The sequence below is a fragment of the Cyprinus carpio genome, chromosome A7, assembly GCF_018340385.1.
Source record: "Cyprinus carpio isolate SPL01 chromosome A7, ASM1834038v1, whole genome shotgun sequence".
NCBI classification, from domain to species: domain Eukaryota; kingdom Metazoa; phylum Chordata; class Actinopteri; order Cypriniformes; family Cyprinidae; genus Cyprinus; species Cyprinus carpio.
In genome coordinates, this window is record NC_056578.1 from 23,237,844 (window position 1) to 23,257,649 (window position 19,806).

General features: G+C 37.2%; 2 protein-coding genes across 4 annotated transcripts in view; both read right to left on the reverse strand.

Moving 5' to 3' along the window:
• Positions 1 to 12,548, reverse strand: part of LOC109094256 (otogelin-like) — a 46,915-nt gene extending 34,367 nt beyond the window's left edge. The window contains exons 1-20 of the mRNA XM_042760469.1: positions 12,216 to 12,548; positions 11,721 to 11,778; positions 11,297 to 11,357; positions 9,012 to 9,084; positions 8,430 to 8,528; positions 8,184 to 8,341; positions 7,123 to 7,244; positions 6,777 to 6,985; positions 6,003 to 6,133; positions 5,718 to 5,824; positions 5,431 to 5,540; positions 4,546 to 4,671; positions 4,342 to 4,450; positions 4,191 to 4,237; positions 3,674 to 3,819; positions 2,564 to 2,696; positions 1,456 to 1,633; positions 1,239 to 1,363; positions 915 to 1,127; positions 218 to 383 (exon numbers count right to left, since the gene is read on the reverse strand). Of these exons, the coding sequence (XP_042616403.1) occupies positions 218 to 383; positions 915 to 1,127; positions 1,239 to 1,363; positions 1,456 to 1,633; positions 2,564 to 2,696; positions 3,674 to 3,819; positions 4,191 to 4,237; positions 4,342 to 4,450; positions 4,546 to 4,671; positions 5,431 to 5,540; positions 5,718 to 5,824; positions 6,003 to 6,133; positions 6,777 to 6,985; positions 7,123 to 7,244; positions 8,184 to 8,341; positions 8,430 to 8,528; positions 9,012 to 9,084; positions 11,297 to 11,357; positions 11,721 to 11,778; positions 12,216 to 12,363 (2,519 nt within the window). The 5' untranslated portion in view covers positions 12,364 to 12,548. The remainder of the gene's footprint in view (positions 1 to 217; positions 384 to 914; positions 1,128 to 1,238; positions 1,364 to 1,455; positions 1,634 to 2,563; positions 2,697 to 3,673; positions 3,820 to 4,190; positions 4,238 to 4,341; positions 4,451 to 4,545; positions 4,672 to 5,430; positions 5,541 to 5,717; positions 5,825 to 6,002; positions 6,134 to 6,776; positions 6,986 to 7,122; positions 7,245 to 8,183; positions 8,342 to 8,429; positions 8,529 to 9,011; positions 9,085 to 11,296; positions 11,358 to 11,720; positions 11,779 to 12,215) is intronic.
• Positions 12,549 to 12,790: 242 nt separating this feature from the next.
• LOC109093370 (solute carrier family 22 member 18-like) lies at positions 12,791 to 19,474 on the reverse strand. 3 transcript variants are annotated; one of them, XM_042760476.1, is made up of 11 exons: positions 19,173 to 19,468; positions 18,682 to 18,834; positions 16,633 to 16,730; positions 16,302 to 16,447; positions 16,086 to 16,218; positions 15,666 to 15,775; positions 15,314 to 15,424; positions 14,443 to 14,543; positions 14,233 to 14,334; positions 13,972 to 14,092; positions 12,791 to 13,823 (listed from the first exon to the last, which is right to left on the reverse strand). In XM_042760476.1, the coding sequence occupies exons 2-11, from the start codon at positions 18,778 to 18,780 to the stop codon at positions 13,639 to 13,641; spliced, it is 1,206 nt and encodes a 401-aa protein (XP_042616410.1). In that variant the 5' UTR covers positions 18,781 to 18,834; positions 19,173 to 19,468; the 3' UTR covers positions 12,791 to 13,638. The 3 variants fall into 3 exon arrangements, with proteins under 3 accessions (XP_042616410.1, XP_042616411.1, XP_042616409.1); XM_042760477.1 differs by having other exon boundaries at positions 15,672 to 15,775; positions 18,682 to 19,474; XM_042760475.1 differs by having other exon boundaries at positions 18,682 to 19,466.
• Between the last annotated feature and the right edge of the window lie 332 nt (positions 19,475 to 19,806).

Consider the following 19,806-nt stretch of genomic DNA (forward strand, 5'->3'; position numbering starts at 1 on the left):
TATGCAGCAAATATAATGGATAAAAACTGTTTTAACACTTACTAAGGGACAATTCATTACAAATGAACATTCTGTCATTACTTAATCACCCTCATGGGTGAAGAAGAATTCAGAAGAATTCTGAAGCAGTTTGTAATGACTACTACATCTGCAAAGCTCCAAAAAAACCCTATAAAGCACCATAAAGCAGTCCATATGACTATTTTTTAACTTTTACCGTGGCACGCAGGTGTGTGTATGCATGTTGAAGTATGTTCCTTCTGGGCACACACAACCCTCCTCACACTCATCTTCACACAGCTGAGGGAGAGACAGAAACAGGCAGCGACGCTGACAAGACGACACACAGACTCCATACTCCATAGTAGATGGACACGTGATTGCTGCAAAAACATTCACACAAAAACAGGCCACACACATATAAATAAACATGTCAGTGCACTAAGTGATTATCAAGGTGTTTTTTTTTGGTTTTTTTTTTTTTTACTTTTTCAGCAATTGATCAAAAGTCATTGTTACAAAAGATTTCTATTTCAAATAGAGCCTGTTTTTTAAAATATTTTTTTTTTTACTTTGCATTCACCAGAAAATCCACAAAAAAACCTATCCCAATTTCCACAAAAAGTACTATCAGTGTTTTCACCACTGTTTCTTGAAAACAAAATCAACATATTAATGATTTCTAAAGGATCATGTGACACTGAAGACTGCTGGCTGCTGAATATTCAGCTTTGCCATCACAGGAATAAAAATCATTTTAAAATACATCAAAATATAAAACGGTTATTTTAATATTTCAATAATATTTCACAATATTACTTTTACTCTATTTTGATCAAATAAATGCAAAACCTAGTGAGATGACATGATATGACACTTGTGATAGTGAATACATGAGAAAGTGTTAGACTGACCACACTCAGGCAGGTGTGAGCGGAACTCAGTGATGACACCATGTCTCCTGCAGGTGCGGGCATAGTGAGCAAGGATGGAGCAAAGGCATGGCGCTCCACATTTGCAGACATCTGCACGACACTGCAGCTGGAAACCCACTGGACTCACATACTCATGACAGGCAGAAAACACCTCTTGCATCAGCACATCACACTTCTCCACTGCATAAGCGGCTGAAATTACACAAACAGGTATTCAAGCCATACAGAAAAAAAGAAAAATCAAAAACAAAACCTAAAGTTTAAAAAGGTGCTAGGTTTTGCATAACAAGTTGAACGTGTCACCTGCTTGCTGGTGTGTGTCACAAGGGTCAAGCTGGGGTAAGCTGGGCCGCGGGACGCATGCTGAAGACACACGCCATGCATTTCCAAACAAGTATGGTGTGCTTTCAATCATCCCAGAGGGTGCACTAAAGTAACACATCAAAAACAAAAATTTGGAGATAAGTTGAATCTGAGCAATAGTAAAGAATGAAACAGGGAGAAAGAAAGTGAAACCCACAGGAAGTCATCCTGAATGTTGCCGTTAAATGTTCCGCAGAGCCCCACAGTATCATCTCTCCACTGCTTCTCCAGCTGCAGGTACAGCCTGAACTCCCTCCAGTTATACTGTAGCCGCAGACCCTGCGATGACTTCACCTGAACAAACATGGATGACAGCTCCTGGATCTGCAACACATCTGAGAAGACATCACTATATTAAACACATGAAGGACTATGCATAACAGATGCACATTTTAAGCTTCTTTTGTGTATAGTTCACCCAAAGATGAACATTCTTTCGTCATTTATTCATCCTCATCAGACTATCTTTCTACTGCTAAACATAAAAGAACATATCTTGAAGAATGTTGCTGACTTTCATTGTATGGACAAAAAAACAATAAGACATTTCTTAAAATATCTTCTTTTATGTTTCACAAAAGAAAGAAAGTCACACAGATTTGGAACGACATGAGAGTGTGTAAATAATGACAACATTTTTGTGTGAACTATCCCTTTAAAGAACTTTCAAAATTAAGTATTATAGATGGACATCAGTGTGTTGGATATGAGTCTGTATGTAATCTGTATTGTATGCAGATTCAGTTGCGGAACACATTCAAGGTAATAGTACAAAACACAAAAAAATATACCATATTATTCTACTAATATCAGAGTATGTGGCAGTACACTCTCAGAAGAAAAGATACAGAAGCTGTCACTGGGACAGTACCTATTCAAAAGGTACTAAATCGCACCTTTTATGTACTAAAATGTACCATTTAGGTGCTAATGTGTACCTGTAAGGTACTAATATGCCCCCTATAGAAATAAATAAGGCGCAAAAGTGTACCTCTTGAAAAGCTACCGCCCCAGTGACTGCTATTTTACCCTTTTTTTCTGAGAGTGTAGTGTACCACGGTAGCATCGCATGTTAATATTAAGGCATTTTAAAATATACCATGGTACTAAAATTCATAAACCATGGTATTTACATGGTCCAAGGTGCTTTCAACAACTTCAGTGTCTAAAAACACATGGTTGTACTTTTTGGTTCATTGTTTTTGCAGTTGTTATAGTACATTTCCATGGCAACATTTCATTACAGATAAGCTGTAGTACATTACCATCTGAATACGGAAGTGAGATCCTGAACTGGCTGGCCAGAAAAACCTCTCCACTGTGGCTCATTGTGATCTCAGTACGTGGATTCTCGTCAACAATCAGATTGACTGACTGAATACAAGAACCATCCAGATTCTGCAGACATAACAAAGCAAAACAAAATCAGAGAGTCAGAACGTCCCATACCAGCACGCATTATATCAGCAGCTATAGAACTACTGCAGCGAACACAAAGGATGAATGTCTGCACAGGGACACAAACTTATCAGTTCATCTGATTCAATTTTGACTAATTCAGTAATCATGTCGTTTAGGAATTAAGCATTTATGCTTGTGAAAGTGTTACTGAGAGCTGCTCACAGGAGATAAACCACTGAATCGTTCCATTCAAGGAAAAGATGGACGCTACCAACAGGTGCCCATATGAGGATCTTTCACCAGTCGCTTTACTGAAATACATCTCTCACTCTCTCTTCTCTCTCTCTATCAGCAACTACAAAGTCTCTGGCTCTGTCATTCAGAGGCTCAGATAAGCAGAATGGCTTGTTCAGAGTCCAGACAGTGACACTATACACCAGACTGCTCTCCGTGTGTTGAGTTTTATCATCAGCAGGTCTGGGCTTCAGGAAAGGAAGGCTTTGAGGGAGAGAATCTCTTCATGTTTTGTATCGTTTCATGTTTTATCTGTCAAAGCTGAGCAGGGTCTAATCACGGTACAAGCGCATCTAGGACTTTTTCATCTCAACCCAAAAAATGAAACTTTAGCCAAAAGAAAGGCTGTGCAATTATTTGTGCCTAATCTAGAGATTAATTTAACCAATCTAGCAATAAACGTAACGACAATACTAATAAGGCTAGCTACTCTAACTGCTAATAAGCCAATGGCTTGACTAATCACACAAATCTAGAAGCTGCAATCTTAAGTCTGTCTACTGAAGCTGTGTTCCAACTCCCAGATTACTCTTTAGATCACTACACTAGAGCAATTCTGGAACGTGATGAATAAAGCTTTGGCATGCTACATCTGGCATGCCTTAAGTCTTTTCTCTGTTGTGTGCTAATACTCGAGGTTTGTGTTGGTGCGGAGAGCATGAAAGTGCACAGGGACTTACGGCTCCACAGGGTGCATTCTGAATGGTCACAGTGAACTTGCCCGAGTTTCTGCTCTTGGCTAAAACGTACTGGCACGTAGCAGGAAATGTGTAAACGCGGCCATCAAATGACTGAAAGAACATATCTCCTGTCACAGAGCACTCCCCTGTAAAAAAAAGAAAAAAAGAAAAAAAATAGTACATCCAAACGTTTGGGGTCTGAAAGATTTTTTAATCTTCTTAAAAATACAATAAAAACTATAATATTACAGTACAGTTTAATATTCATTAAACTGCAAGTACTATATGAGGACTGGAGAATTTCATTTGTTATATTTGACTAAATAAATTAAATCTATGCAATCAAAAGATAATAAAATTGAAATAAAATACATTCGGTATCACTGAAGTGAGAAAATGTTGTTTAGAAAGAGGAGAATGAATGAAATGAATGGGAAAAAAATGTGGAAACAATAAAAAATAGACATCATGAGGGTAGCATAAATATGAAAAAAGGTAAATAAAAACAGATAAACACCTGGACAGCTGTGCTCAGTGCAGTTCCATATGCCCTCAATACATGTGCTGAGACAAGAACAAAAATAGATACATTCAGTACCACACAAACACGTTTCAATGCTTCTTCATTCAACCAAGTATGCAGTGCATAAGATAATATATTGTCTGACCAGTTGTTGCAGTCTTCTTGTATGACATGTCCGGAGGGGTACAGCATGCCGTGGTGCTCACAGGGACACTCTGATTCCTTAACACACACCCCATTCTCGTAGATCAAATCTAGAGAATGTAAAATTATTTAATTATCTTTAAACATTCACAAATAAACACGCATTTAAAACTTGTGATTAGTGCATTTAGTGTTATGTTTCTACCATCAGGGCAGTAGCAGCCATCCAAACACTGCAGCTTGTTGTCTATACACATGTGTTCAATCTTGCAGTGCATGGGACAGCAGGTAATACACTCTCTGAAAAGGAGCTCACCGGGGCAATCTACACCTACAGACAAGAACAACAGATACTCTCACAATGTGCATCTCACAGCAAAAAAATAAATAAATAAAAATATTTGAACACTTAAATGGTCAGCAAAAGCACTTAAATATTTTACAGTGATAAACTGTATAACTTGAATATCTTCAGGGAAAAAAGAAAGTAATAAGGCACTCGAGATTACTCAAGTGTGTTACAGTGATTTTACATCTTAGTTTCATGCTGTGGCAAAATTACTGCAATGCAATATTTCAACAAACTGTTGCCAATATTCCATGAACTGTTCAGTTTTTTATTTACACCACTTTTCAAAATTTGAATAAGTAAGTTTTTGTTTTGTTCTTTAAGAAAGATATTAATACTTTTATTAGCAAGGACATATAAATTGATTGTGACTGTAAAGACATTTATTAGTTTTACAAAACATTTCTATTTCAAATAAATAATGTTCTATAAACATAAAAAAATATATATATTAGGCAGCACAACTGTTTTCAAAATTTATAATAATAATAAATGTTACAAAAATTCAGCTTTGCAATCACAGGAAGTAATTACAATATAAAAATATATTAATATATTATTAATAAAACATTATTAAATTATAAATATATTCATGTGAGATACTTAAAAAAAATTTTTGAACCATAGTTTAGAATAAAAAATTATTATTTTTATCTCTTTTTTTATTACCAGTACATTTATACAACTATACAAAATATACTCAAATATCACAAACAATTGTGTATTTGCAATGTAACCTACTGCAAACAGGAACGTGTGCTCTCCAGTTATGCAGCGGATGTCCAGCATGGGCACATGCTCTGGCATACTCTGTGAAAACCTGGCACACGACATCACCATTGGGACCAGACCTGCACCAGGTGAAAAAAATTATACCCACAAGAGTTATATAGTGCAATAACATCAACAGCATAAGTATGTTTAGGATAACACTTTGGAAAGTAACGTCAGTAGCTTTGCAATATACAGGTAGGTTTATAGCTTTCCAGTAGGTGTGGTAAGTAGCTCAGTGTTGTGTCAGTACTTACAGGCAGAGGTCATTGGAGCAACTGGCCATATATGAATATGGACTGACAAATTCATGGCAAGACTGGAACGGTTCCTTCAGTAGGGTGCCACAAACTTCCACCACTTTCTGCAATGAAGAACCAGAGTCCTTATTCACCAGGTGTATAGTGGGTGTAGATGAGAATATGAGTCTGGTTGGTGTGAGACAAGAATATACAGTGTGTGTGTGTGTGTGTGTGTGTGTGTGTGTGTGTGTGTGTGTGTGTGTGTGTGTGTGTGTGTGTGTGTGTGTGTGTGTGCAGTACCAATAAGACACGAGGATCCTGTGTGGCACATGGCGAGGGGTAAAGAGAGGGAACAACATGACATCTGCCCAGCTGTGGCTCCTCCTCTGCCCAGCTGTTTCCAAACATAGCCAAATCCTGTGTGAAAACACCTGTAGAAAACAGGGATAAATGCATTTGAGTGATGCATAATGTGTTTATGTGCTTTTTCAATTAACTTCAAGATTTTAAAATTTACGCTGAAAAAAAGGTGTAGTAGAAGCTTTTTTCAGAGATTTTTATGGGATTTTTCAATTTTAAAGCAAAAGACATTAACACACTTAATTAAATGTGATAATTAAAGTAGAAAAACAAAACTGGAATAGAATTTTCTTGTAAAACATATTCCAATAATCTTTTTTTTATTTACAACTCAAAAAAAAAAACTCAAAAACTGTATACACAATAATTATGAAAGAATGTATACTTATGCATATTATTTTTTAATAATTTTAGATGCAGTAATGTGTTTCACCACAGCTGACATTCCAACTTCCTATAATTATTTAATGTCAGCTACCCTAAGCTTCATCAAATATTGAAGATCTAATCTGTTAATAAACAAAATGTTCTGAACTAACTTTAGAATCACTGTCATTTCATCTTTCTTACTGCTCAAATAATTTACTATTTTTCTATACTGCCGAATAAAATCTACAATTTCTAATCTTGATTTAATCTTGCTGATGTTGTCTCTTTCCATCATACAATTTTTTTTCAAATGCCACAATCTGCAACAAAATGGGGAAAACTTGCCATAGCTGGTCTTCAAATCATCCTGAGTGTCAGCATTGAAATTTCCACATAGTCCACAGGTGTGTCCTACAAACTCAGGACTCATCTTGATGTACACAGAGCCAGTGAGCCCTTGCCAGGCCAGCGTGAAACCCTGTGGCTGAGACACTACAATGTAGTCAGAGATTCGCTCCAGCTCAACATCGTGGATATGATGGGGCAGCTGTACACTACAGAGAGAGGATGTTTAGTTAGAACTACACTCACACATAAATCATTGAACAGATTCTTTAAAAGAATGAGATAGCATGCAGGTCAGGTTGAGGTTAAGTGACAGAGGGTATGGTTGAATGTGAATGTTCATTACCTTTGACCCTTGAAAGTAACACTGAAGTTCTGTAACCTAATCTCCCCCTCCCACGGCAGGAAGAGGCTGATTGAACGTGTGCAGGAGTATGGGAAAGAACTGCAATCTGGGTCATTATGCACCTGAAGATACAAATAATTCGCAATTAAGCATGATATAAGAATATTTCCATATTAAAAAGTGAAAAAAAGACCTAAAACGAAGCTAAATTTGAAGTTAAAGAGAATTCCAATGCTGAAACAGAGCGGAAGTAAACCACATTATCACTCAAATAAAGTGTACGCAAATACAGTGTGCAGCTCTTAAGATGCTTCCTCTCCACCATCAAAGAGTGGAGTCGTCTTATCCAGAGCAGCCGGGCCAATCCTGCTTAAGTTCTGCATTACTGTCGGCCATCCTTTCAATTCATTGATAAATGATATTGGCACTTAAGCTAATGGCCTAAAGAAACTCCTGGCTGAGTTAGCTCACCTCCTCTGGATTCCCATCAGTGAGTCTGGGAGAACAAAGCCAATTCTGTTTTGGCCCTGGCCGTAATTACTGTATTAAACTGTAATGGGAATAAATGACCATAATAATGAGATCACTTTCTCTATGAATGCCAATAAATATTTTCCTCAGGCAAGAGCTGTGCAGTACGCACACACTTATGGCATCTCTGATGCAAAGCCTGCTTAAACAAACCACATCTAAAGCTAATACCCCCTCAGAAAAAAGGTACAAAAGCTGTCACTGGGTCGGTACCTTTTCAAAAGATACACTTTGTACCTTATTTACCCCTAAAGGGTGTGTATAAGTACCTCAAAGGTAGTACATAAAGTGTACATACTGTATTAGTACCTAAATTATTTAATACATTTTGAAAAGGTTCTGCCCCAGACACAGTGTGTAGTTGAATACAGTCTGGAGGCAACAAATCACCATTTGGTAAAGAACATATTTTCTGGTAAAAAGTTATAGGTGGTTATGTGGTAGATATACACTGATTATAATTATTATACAGAAAATTATCAAAAATAAAGTGAAATAAATATCCTTTTATAAACATTATGAGAGATCACCTGTATATGTACACTTGACCGAGTGCTGTCTTCGCAGTCTCTCAGTAATGTGTAGCTGCATTTTCCAGGGAAGTAGTAATAAAGTCCATCAAAGGTTTCATAGTTGTATTGTCCCCACGAGCGGCACGTCATCTCTCGCTCAAAGCCTAGGTTGGGGACTGAAACATTTTATCCATTATTTGTCATGCCAAAACTCAGAGAAGAATCTCAAAATGAGATTAAATTGTATGATCCACAGTACAGTACCTGTCTGGCAGTGTGTTCCAGTGGCCTGGTATAAAGTGCAGTTACAGGAGTCTGGATGGACACACCAACCCCCATTCAGACAAGAAGATGTACACTCACCTGTATGGCACAAATAAAGCACATTAAATAGTGTGTGTTTCAGTGCATTTAAGCGTGTGTAAGGTATCTGGTAACTGAACTGGTCATTGAAGCATTAAGATGAATCCCTCTCTTGTGTGTAATGATGACACTCAGCCTGTTGAACAGATGTCTAGTGAAAGAGGGGGCAGTCCCTTTCTCACATTTCAAATGAGCATAACTCTTATTATTTGCAGTTTATCATTACAAGAATTAGGTTTATGCATCACAAACTTGCAAACACAGTAATTATTAATGTTATAATCTCGTGCACACACATCAACAAACAGTTCCTTGCAGATTAACCCATAATCATATGTGTAGGTGTCAGTAACAAGACATGCAAGCAAAAAAATAAAAGAAACAAAAAACACATAGAGCATTGTTCAACAGGGGGAACATGCACAAAAACCCCAAACAGCACTGGGCCTCCTAAACTATTGTAACATTCTGCTCAGTTCTTACCGGTGGCTCTGCGGAGTGATGGCTTCTGTGCTTCTGTTTGCTCTGTTGATGATGTGTTGCTCTCTAAGGACCTCTTTAAAGAAAGAAAAAAATCAGTCCATAGTTTGTTGGTAGTACAGGCAGTTTATCAATTAGGCTACTGAAATTATTTGTGACAACCAAAGCTGAAGTTCAGCTAAATATTAATTCCACATTCAAATGTATTACAAATGCATTAAGTACAATTAAAATATAATTTACATGACTAATTAAAATGATTATTGAAAAGTTCATAAAAATATGTAAGCACATTAATGCTATTTAATATGCATTCAATTATTATTATTATTTTTTTTTTGTAACATGTAACAGGGGGCCCCTGGTCTGTAGCTCTATTAACCAAGGGGTCTTTGGCTTGGAAAGACCCCTGTATTAGGGTCTGTTGACACTAAGAATGATAACTATGAAGATTTCCACAACGATGTCTATATTAGCGTCCACACCAGCGGACTACGTTCTGTTCATTACAAGTGCGAAATGACTTTTAGCAGGAAAGATGCTGATTGGCTGTCAGTGTTTTAATCAGCAGTGGGAAGAAAAAACTTTTGTGATTACAACGATATCGCTTCTATGTGCCTTTATCGTTATGGTTGTGGCGTGGACCCTATTCTATGCTATTCTTTTAAATTTAGAACGATTTTTAAAACTATATCGATATCGGACTTAGTGAGATTGAGAATAGGCTACATTGAATTGTCACCAAAGAGACATAACTCTGAAAGATTTATATTAGCCTAAATACAAAGGCAGTGAGAATTTTGTGTTACACGCTTATGTAATTATGACTGTTCGTATTAATTAGTTGACAAATTAAGCTCAGGTGAAAAATACAAAATCTATCCTTCAGCTATACTTTAATTTGTTCTCATATATCGGATTAATTAAGACCTCCTAGAACTAATTTATCCGGAGACCCAGAAGCAGGACGCCACAGGGCAAATCTGAAATTCCAATCAAAGTCTTAATCTAATAAATCATTGTTCACTTGGGGGCCTACAGAACCTGCGCAAAGCATGGATAAGAGTTTATTATTACCGCAGGAGGGGTAGGCCTACATGAGAGCGATTAGCGATTCACTTCACTTCAGAACTAAATAATTTTCTTATCTGACCGAAACCGCCTCTATTCTGCCTGCTTTTCCCCATCACACCTGATATCTGAGAATTCAATAATTTTATGTAGTTTACGAACTGCAAGGGAGATGTATTCTGACATAATGAACGGGGCCAGTGTGTCTCCGTGAATAGCGGCTCTGGGGAACAGCTTTACCAATCCTGAGCGCCCAGCGGACATCTGAAACCGCTTTGCTGCCTCCGAAATGACCGCTTTTGTCCCAAAGAGCTCGACAAAGCCAGCACTGGGGGATGTGTTTTCAGTGTGCGAATTAAACAATGAATTTCATGAGGGTCAACTTATTTTAAAAGAATATTCGCAAGGAATTACTCAATCTGTCGCGGTCACCTGTTTTTGTGCGCCCCTGACGCAATTAACCGAATGCCAAATACTTTAATGCTAGCCTACACATTCATCTACATTCGTGTCTATAATCTATAATAAAAAACATCACGACAGTATTTGTTTCATCAATGTCAAACACAAAGTGCTCGAGCGCCATGGTTACCTCTTCAATCGAACAAGTTTTCGTACTAAAAAAAAAAAAAAATAAGGTTGTAGGCTACCCTGACAAACGCGTAGCTATTCTAACATTTGTGGTTTCTAAAACGTTTTAACCCCGTAGAAATAAAACGTATATAGGTATGCTTGCATGCAAAAAGAATTTGCACATTCTGGCCCTCCACAACCCAGGTATTCAAGTCTTATTTAGGGGCTCAGGCTCCCAAATCCGTACAGAATTTTGCACCTCCCTTTTCTTCTTCAGTTATTGAACACATGACATCAGTGAATCCGTCGTAGTAAAGACTGATTTAATTGTTGATCAAATCATGAACAGTTCTAAGAATAATTATACTCACTGAGCCAGGTGAGAAATTGTTTTCTATTGTTATTATTATAATAATAATTGTCATAATTTTAAAATCATATATTGTAATTTAAACCGCACACATTATGTGCAAACTGCACCTTAAATAGATCCTAATTCATTCAGGTATTCTCACCATATCTCGCTTTTAAAACAGCTTTTGCAAACACCTTGTTTTCTGTGATGTTATGCATTTAACCTCATGGCACTGCATTTAGCGCAGGTTTCCTGTGCGCTCTCTTATGCATCGCTTCAGCTCTCCTACCTGCTCGTTTTGGGAAGCGGGATCCCATTTCTCCAGCATTATCCTGCTGCTCTCGCTGCTGCTGGGACACACAGAGAACAAGGAGCGGTTTGTTCCTCACACACAGCTAATCAGCACTTGTGTTAGACAGAACAGCCAGAGACTCGCAGGCGTTTCGACTGAGCTTTGTCAGCCTGTTTCAGAACTGTTACAGACCTGAAGACCTTTCATGTGATTTCATCAAACGCGAGTCAGGATGTCAACATTTTAGTGCTGTTTAAAATGTGCAAATAATGTTTACCATTACCAGTAAATAGACGTAGATTTTAAAACAAAAGGTTTTTTTTTATTTCTTTATAATAAATTAATAAATATTACATGGAAATATAAATGCATGACGCACATCGGATAGACATATAGCCTAAATGTAAATAGTAATACTCACTTTTCATAATCATGCTGGTGTGTTAAATTCAGACTTTCAGTGCACCACGTGATATGTGCTGAAAAGAAACAAATTATCATCTATACGTCATGATTAGATTTTTTTTTTCACATGTAAAGACTTTTCTTTATCAAAAAATTAATAAACGCTTGGAATATATATATAACATATAGGCTAAGATGTATATAATTATACACTATATTTTACGTAAGCTTTTTAATACAGTAAATTAATAATCAATTTTTTTCTTAAGATGGAAATAAGGAGAAGAAATTATTTACAGACCGTCTTGCTAATCACCTTGATATATTAAGGAATTGTATATATCTTTTATCATTATATTTTTTATGTAGTGTAGCCTAATACAACTATTTCTTTGATAATGATATATAACTTAATTATACAATTTAGTAATTATCTACATGTAGGCTATTTTTCCTCTAAATAATCGGTCGGTATCGGTTAATCTGAGCAAAACATCGTCATGCTGCTTACCTTGATATATTAAGATAAAGAATAATAAATAGAGTAAAAAAAGTTTCTTTCCGGGAGTTAAAATAGGATCCATCCGTGACTCATGTGAATCACTTGAAATGGAATGAGATTCTCCCCTAACAGTCTTCCACCGGTGGAACCGACGCATATTCCCGTCTGACTGCAGCTGCTTCTCGCGCTCTCACTCCCGTGTGTCCGAGCGCATCTCAGGTGCTGAAGATAACGCCCGTCATCTGCATAATCTATGCTAATGACCTACATTAATACCCACAACTACAGAGAGAGCGAGAGAACGGGAGGGTCCGCTGCAGGAAGAAAAACCTGAAGAACAATTTTGATATTTCTTTCTATTTTCATAATATAGTGAAAATGAAAATCATTTTGATCCAACTGCAAACTGAGCAACAGTTAATGAAGGTTTGAAAAGATTCGTTCTTTTTAATAATAATAATAATGATGATAGCAACAATAACAATAAACAATTCTGTCGTCATTTACTCATCCTCATGGTATGACAAACCCTTATAATTTTTATTTCTAATGTGGAACACAAGAGAAGAAGGCACTTGGCAGAATTAGAGGTCATCACTGACTTTAATTATATGAAAAAATAATGCAACGAAAGTGAATGGTAACTGAAGCTGTTAAGAGCATTCTGCTTAAAGTCTGCCTAATAAAGAACATTCTTAAAAGATTATTTTTAGAAACTTAAATCCACCTTGTTGTGAGGAACAGAGTAAAATTCTGAATCTGTGTACCAGTGATGTGAACAAGTGCAGCTGGACTAATAAGCATGTGCTGTGAAGCTAAACATGGAAAAGAGTGGACAGATTTCACTGCAGATGTGAAAAAGCATTACAACAGTGTCACAAAATAAAATGTGCACATTTAATTTCACAGTTTGGGAGATTTTGAAGAACTTGGCAGGAGTTGCAGGGCAGACGAACAAGATAAATATGGAGAAAAAAATATATATATTCACTTGTGGAGTTTCATATACAAAATTATGGCTTTTTAATTTAGTTCTTTTTCATGATGTCTTATAACTGCAACATCATTATAATGAATAATTTCCGTATAATATGGGATTGTTTGAAACTATCCTAATGCCACAAAGATAAAAGCATTCTGCGCTTCTTTGTACTGACCTACAGTAGACATTCACATGCCAGCTCCTTTTTAAGAGATGAAACAATCCTGAGCTAGCTTGTGATATGAAGTGGAATAACTTGACAGTAACTTAAGATATTTAGAATGTTTGTGGTATTAACAAACCTGAGATCAGCTGAGTTATTTGTGACTAAATCCTTCCCCAGTGTGTGAGAAGGTAAGTTTAATGCCCATGGTTTGTTGTAAACTGCCCTCTCTCATACAATGTGGCCATCATGAACAGGACAGTCATAAACAACTCTTTTCACAATTTTTATGGTCTGTGTGGCTGTGAGCGCCCTCCAGTGGCTAGCAGAAGGCTAAAGACAGCAGCATTAATGACACACTGGATGTATCCGAAGGATGGCACACCGTATGTCTCGTAGAGGAATCCTCCAAAGGTTGGGCCCACAGTTCGCAAAAGAGACTGCACCGACGCACACAGACCCAGCATGGTTCCTGAACACACCACATAAACAATTGTTTACATTTAGCGCATTATGAAAACATTTGCATGGGAGATGATTCCTTGGGCATTGTGTACAATGTATATGCATATGTATGCATTGCATTCATGCCCAGTCTAGGATGTGTGTTTGTGGATTACCTGTCTCAGATGGAGACACACTCTTGGTCAACATGCTATCTGTGATGACATTGAAGACACTTAGAGAAAACATCATCGGTATTACGATTAAACAGAAATGAAACACATTGGTCATCATAGCCTGAAAAACACACAAAACAAAAATATTCAACATACACACTGTGAGACCAGTCACATAATCCAGCTTCCATGTTTAACTGACACAACTGTTATGCAACTAATTTAAAACAAAAAAGGGAACTGTTTGCGTTATCAGTTTACCTGTGCAAGGCCCACTAAACTGGATATCCCAACAGAGAGCAGAAGTAAAGAATACTCTGAAAATCTAGACGTAAGACGCCCAATTACAGCACCCTGGATTACCTTAAACAGCAAGATAGCAGCGTCACTTGGTGCCTCAGCACAGCAGCTCTTAAATCCAAAACTATTTAAATGGCATGTGATTGATAAGAAGTGTGCATGTATTTATACCATTTGTACTATGCCAAAGTAAGCCATCAGATAGCCATTCTGCTCTGCCTTCAGTTGAAAGAAGTTCATGGCAATGATGGAGAACATAACTTGAAATATACCTACAATAAAACCGACATATAGATATATACCGATATATAGAAATATGTAAAACAAAACACAAGACAACATTTAAAGGTGCTGTATGTAGGATTGACACCGAGTGGTTGAACTAGGTATTGCAGTCCAAATTCAAAATATTGGAGAGGGTATTTTTCACCCGGCCCCTCCTCCTCAGATTTGACACATGCAGGTTGCCAGACTGATGATACAAACAGGAACGAGCGCACTTGATGATGAATGAAATGAAATATGCTGTGTTTTCCATTAACTGGCAACCCGGGGAGTCAAAAACGTACATACAGCTCCTTTAATGTCATGATGAAACAGAAGTAGGAACAGATTTTTTCTTCTGTATTGTTAGGTAGATTGAGAAAACAGATGATCAAATGTGGGGGCTCTACTCATCAGTTATTTGATTGGATAGAGGCATATCTGACTGCGAGCTTGCAGTCGATTGTATGAAAGTGGTGGGTTATGCAGACTAAATGATTAGACAAGACCAGCATACATCACCCGAAAGAAGTCTGTCGTTTTACCAAAAGATTTGACAGTTTTGTCATTTTAATTAAAAATGTAACTTCATTCAAAAGGTATTTTTTTAAACTTCTTGTATGCATTATGATCTTATTCACAATAAGATCAATAACATGCATTTAGAAAAAAAGATGGTGAATTTTCATTTCATGTCAGCTTTAAGTATGTTACCAATTTAGGGGTGTTTCAATGCGTTTAAAAGTCACTAATGGCAAAAGTTAAATTGAGGGTTCACCTGCTGGTAATCCAGAAATAATCTTCACTGTAAAAGTCTTTGCAACACCTGGAAACTTCATCAGTCTAGTGATCTCTCCCACATTAAACACGGAATTTGATGATCCCTTCTCTAAACAAAAATAAAAATGATAATAATCATTATATATAATATATAATGTATATATAATACATAACATTTAATATTTGCAATGAATATTTTGCAAAGAATATTTCAATACAAACTTCATTTTAACAATGTACCTGTATTATAATCAGATTCTTACTATAAGTCTTTTCTACAATAAAGCTACAAATGGCTACAGCAAGAGAATTCGTTCTGTGTCTCAGTGAGTTGTGTGTTTATGTCATACTGTTACTTTCTGGCATGGTTTGTATTTTGGTCTGTTTAGGGATGAAGTTCAACACCAACAGCAAAGAAACAAAACTTCCAACAGCCGCAAAAGATGCTGCAAACTTTTCCCTGCAAAACACAAAAAACGCTGGCATTTAAATTCTGTTTTACTGGATTAGAGCTGCTTTCATTTCATTTTCATGTGATAAACAACATGATTAGGTTTAAATGGAAAAATGTGTTTTTTCCAGAGTTCAAATGGAGTTTCTTTTGAATTTGCATTCATCAAATAATCCTGAAAAAAAAACCTTATCACTGTTTCTGGAAAAATATTAATGTCTAATGTTTCTTGAGCACTAAATCAGCATATTAGAATGATTTCTGAAGGATCTTGTGAGACTGAAGACTGAAGACTGAATGGCAGCGTAGTGTGTCCTACCCAAAGCGTGTGCTGAGGGTCCCACCCAGTGATGATCCTGCGATCATGCCAATGCCAAAGCAGAGGCCGAGTTTCCCAAGAGCATCTGCTCGCTTCTCATTCTCTGACAGATCTGCAACAACCATTTGAGCTCCTACACACAGAAACAAATGTACTCACGTACCTAGACAGTGTGTTTGAGTTACACATATGTAAGAGTGTATGAGCATGTGTTACCTGGCAGTCCATGCATGAAAACAGCAGGTAGTTTGTGCACAAAAAGCATAAAAGTGTTGTCTGCCACTGTTAACAATAGGAAATAAACCACTGATGCCAAGCAAGACACAGAGAGAGCAGCGCGTGCTCCGAACACATCTGCAAACCTGAAAACAGACACAATGACACATGTGAATAAAAGAAATCACTATATCATACACTACCTATATTTGAAGTCCTATGACTGAAGACATTAAATAAATTAGTAATTTTCATTAGACACATGTAATTACAGACACATATTTATCCCATTTCCATATACACCACACACAGATGAGTTCTGACTGCTTACCTTCCATAAATAGGGCCTCCAAGCAGCTGAATTACTCCAACTGTGGTCTGCAGATACCCGAACCATATAGTATCGAACCCGAGCCTCCTCGCCAAATACTGTTCCACAGAGGAAGAAAATGAACAAGCAAAGCAGCCCATCTGTTATAACTGCTTTCTTTCTATCTGATTATCTGAAAGGGCCTGGATTAGACTACAGTTGGCCCCAAACTACATGGCCAGCTTTAATCTGCTATACATTACATTTACAATCATTCACTTACTGCTTTTATCCAAAGCTAGTTATTAAATGAAGAATATGTAATGCAGGTGAATAATAGTTAAACACTGATTTTATATATATATACACACGCAGTGCTGCTTGAAAGTTTGTGAACCCTTTAGAATGTTCTATATTTCTGCATAAATTTGACCCAAAACATCATCAGATTTTCACACAAGTTCTGAAAGTAGACAAAGAGAACCCAATCAAACAAATGAGACAAAAATAGTTTCTTTGTTATTTATTTATTGAGAAAAATTATCCAGTGTTACATATCTGTGAGTGGCAAAAGTATATGAATCTCTGCTTTTAGTATCTAGTGTGACCCTTCTTTTGCAGCAATAACTGCAGGTAACGTTTCTTGTAAATGCTGATCAGTCCTGCAAAATGTCTTCAAGGAATTTTAGCCCATTCATCAGAACAGAACCACTTCAGCTCTGTGATGTTGATGGGTTGTTTGCTTCAGGTTCTTCCACAACATTTCATTTGGATTAAGGTCCAGACTTTGACTTGGCCATTTCAAACCATTAACTTTGTTCTTTTTTAAGAGGTTAACCATTCTTTGGTAGAATGGTCTTGTGTGCTTGGGGTCACTGTCTTGCTGTATGACCCACTTTCTCGAGACTCAGTTCACAGACAGATGTCCTGAGATTTTCCTTTAGAATTTGCTGGTATAATTCAGAATTCATTGTTACATCAATGATGGCAAACTGTCCTGGCCCAGATGCAGTAAAACAGACACAAACCATATTACTACCACCACGTTTCACAGATGGGATAAGGATCTTATGCTGGAATGCAGTGTGTTCTTTTCTCCAAACACAGCGCTTCTCATTTAAACCAAAAAGTTCTATTTTGGTCTCATCTGTCCATAAAACATCTCTCCAGTTTTCCTCTGACTTGTCAATTTGATCTTTAGCAAACTGCAGATGGGCAGAAATGTTCTTTCTGTTCTTTCTCCTTTCAACTCATGCCATGCACACCATGATCGTGTTGTTCAGTGTTCTCCTGATGATGGACTCATGAACATTAGCATTAGCTAATAAGGCCTTTAGTTGCTTAGAAGGTACCCTGGGTGCTTTTGCAACCTTGCGGATTACACATCATGCTTTTAGAGTGATCTTTCTTGGTCAGCCACTCCTGGGGAGGGCAACAGTGGTCTTGAATTTCCTCCATTTGTACATAATCTGTCTGACTGTGGATTTGTAGAGCCCAAACTCTTTAGAGAGATGACTCTGTAACAGTTTCTAGCCTTCAAATTAATAGCTAATCCCAGAGATTCACATGCTTTTGCCACTCATATGTAATATTGGATAATTTTCCTGAATAAATAAATGAGAAAGAATTTTTTGTTTTGTTTTGTTTTTGTTTGTATTTTTGTCTCGTTTGTTAGACTGGGTTCTCATTGTCTACTTTGAGGACTTGTGCAAAAATCTGATAATGTTTTAGGCTATATTTATGCAGAAATATAGAAAATTCTAAAGGGTTCACAAATTTTCAAGCAGCACTGTATATATATATTTAAATACATATATACATAAATTCACACACACATGCATATAATGTACATTATAATAATTTATCATATAAATTGTATTATATAAAGAATATAATATTTAAGTGTAAATATAATTAGTTCACATGATCAAAGTTTGTTTGCTGGAATGTCAGGTATCAAATGTGAGAACAGCCAAAATCCCTGCAGATATTCCAGGGCTCAGCAAAATCGATTCAAAGGTGGTTTTATTTAACTTTTGATCCCAAATGAAGTCGAAAAGCAAGACGAACCGGAGTTATGGAGAACTGGAGGAAGAGCCAGGTGATGTCCAGCGCCGCGATGAGGTACGTGATGTAAATCACTTTCTGTTTCGCTGCTGGTTCCATCATTCAAATCGCTATATCAGATCTCAGCTTCAGGTTTTTGTTCCCCCGATATTTCTCCTTAAAGTGGTAAATTAAGAGCATCTGCATCAACGTATCTGCAACTCCGACGAATATACAAGTATAAATTATAAGCCGTAACGCTTTACGGCTTTATCCCGCTGTGGTAGCAGTGACAAAGCGTAATTTAATGTGAGGGAAAGGTTAAGCGCAGAGCTGAACTTCAACCAGTCCTCAGACTAGTAACAGGTTAAAGGACTTTGAGTCGATTAAGTTTCGCCGAAGCTCTGTTCACTGCGGTGGGAAGAAGGGCTTTATTGTTATTTGCATAGAAGTAATGATTGATATAAAGAGCTGCAGTCGTTTCATCTCCGCACAAGACCACGGATCATATTTACCTTGGGAGTCAAACTGTCCGATTACACATGTTGTAACAAATAACAAGTAACCGGATTGTACTTGTGTGTAAAAAATAAAAGTGTAAAGCGTATAAAAGTGTCAAAGTGCTAAAATAAAACCATAGTCCTCGCCATTTTGTTGCGGATCACGTACACCGGGTAAATTCCTCCTCCTCTCTCTGTGTCGTGAACACTGGAGGCGGGACAAGGTTCAACAACAGTAGCCACTCACTGCGAGATACACTTTATCGGAACTTTTATTAGTACTTTCGCTTTACTGAATACAGATATATAGACTCTATATGCTATAGGCTTCTTCTATTCGTATGTATATTTGTGTTAAATGTCTTTTTAAATGTTTCTATGCTTTGGCAATGTAAAGATACTTTTTTACCATGCCAATAAGGCTACTTGAATCTTGAATCTATTGCTTACTGCAGTGCAGAACACAAGATCCAGGGGGCGTGGTTAGATCCACCTCTAGGGGGTGGAGATTGGTAAATTAAGGGGTGGAGACGTAGATTTAGGGGTGGGGCTTGGTAAGTTAAAGGGTGGAGATCTGGATCCAACCACGCCCCCTGGACCTTGTGTTCTGCATTGAGGACCATCTCGTCAACAAACCTACAATCGACAT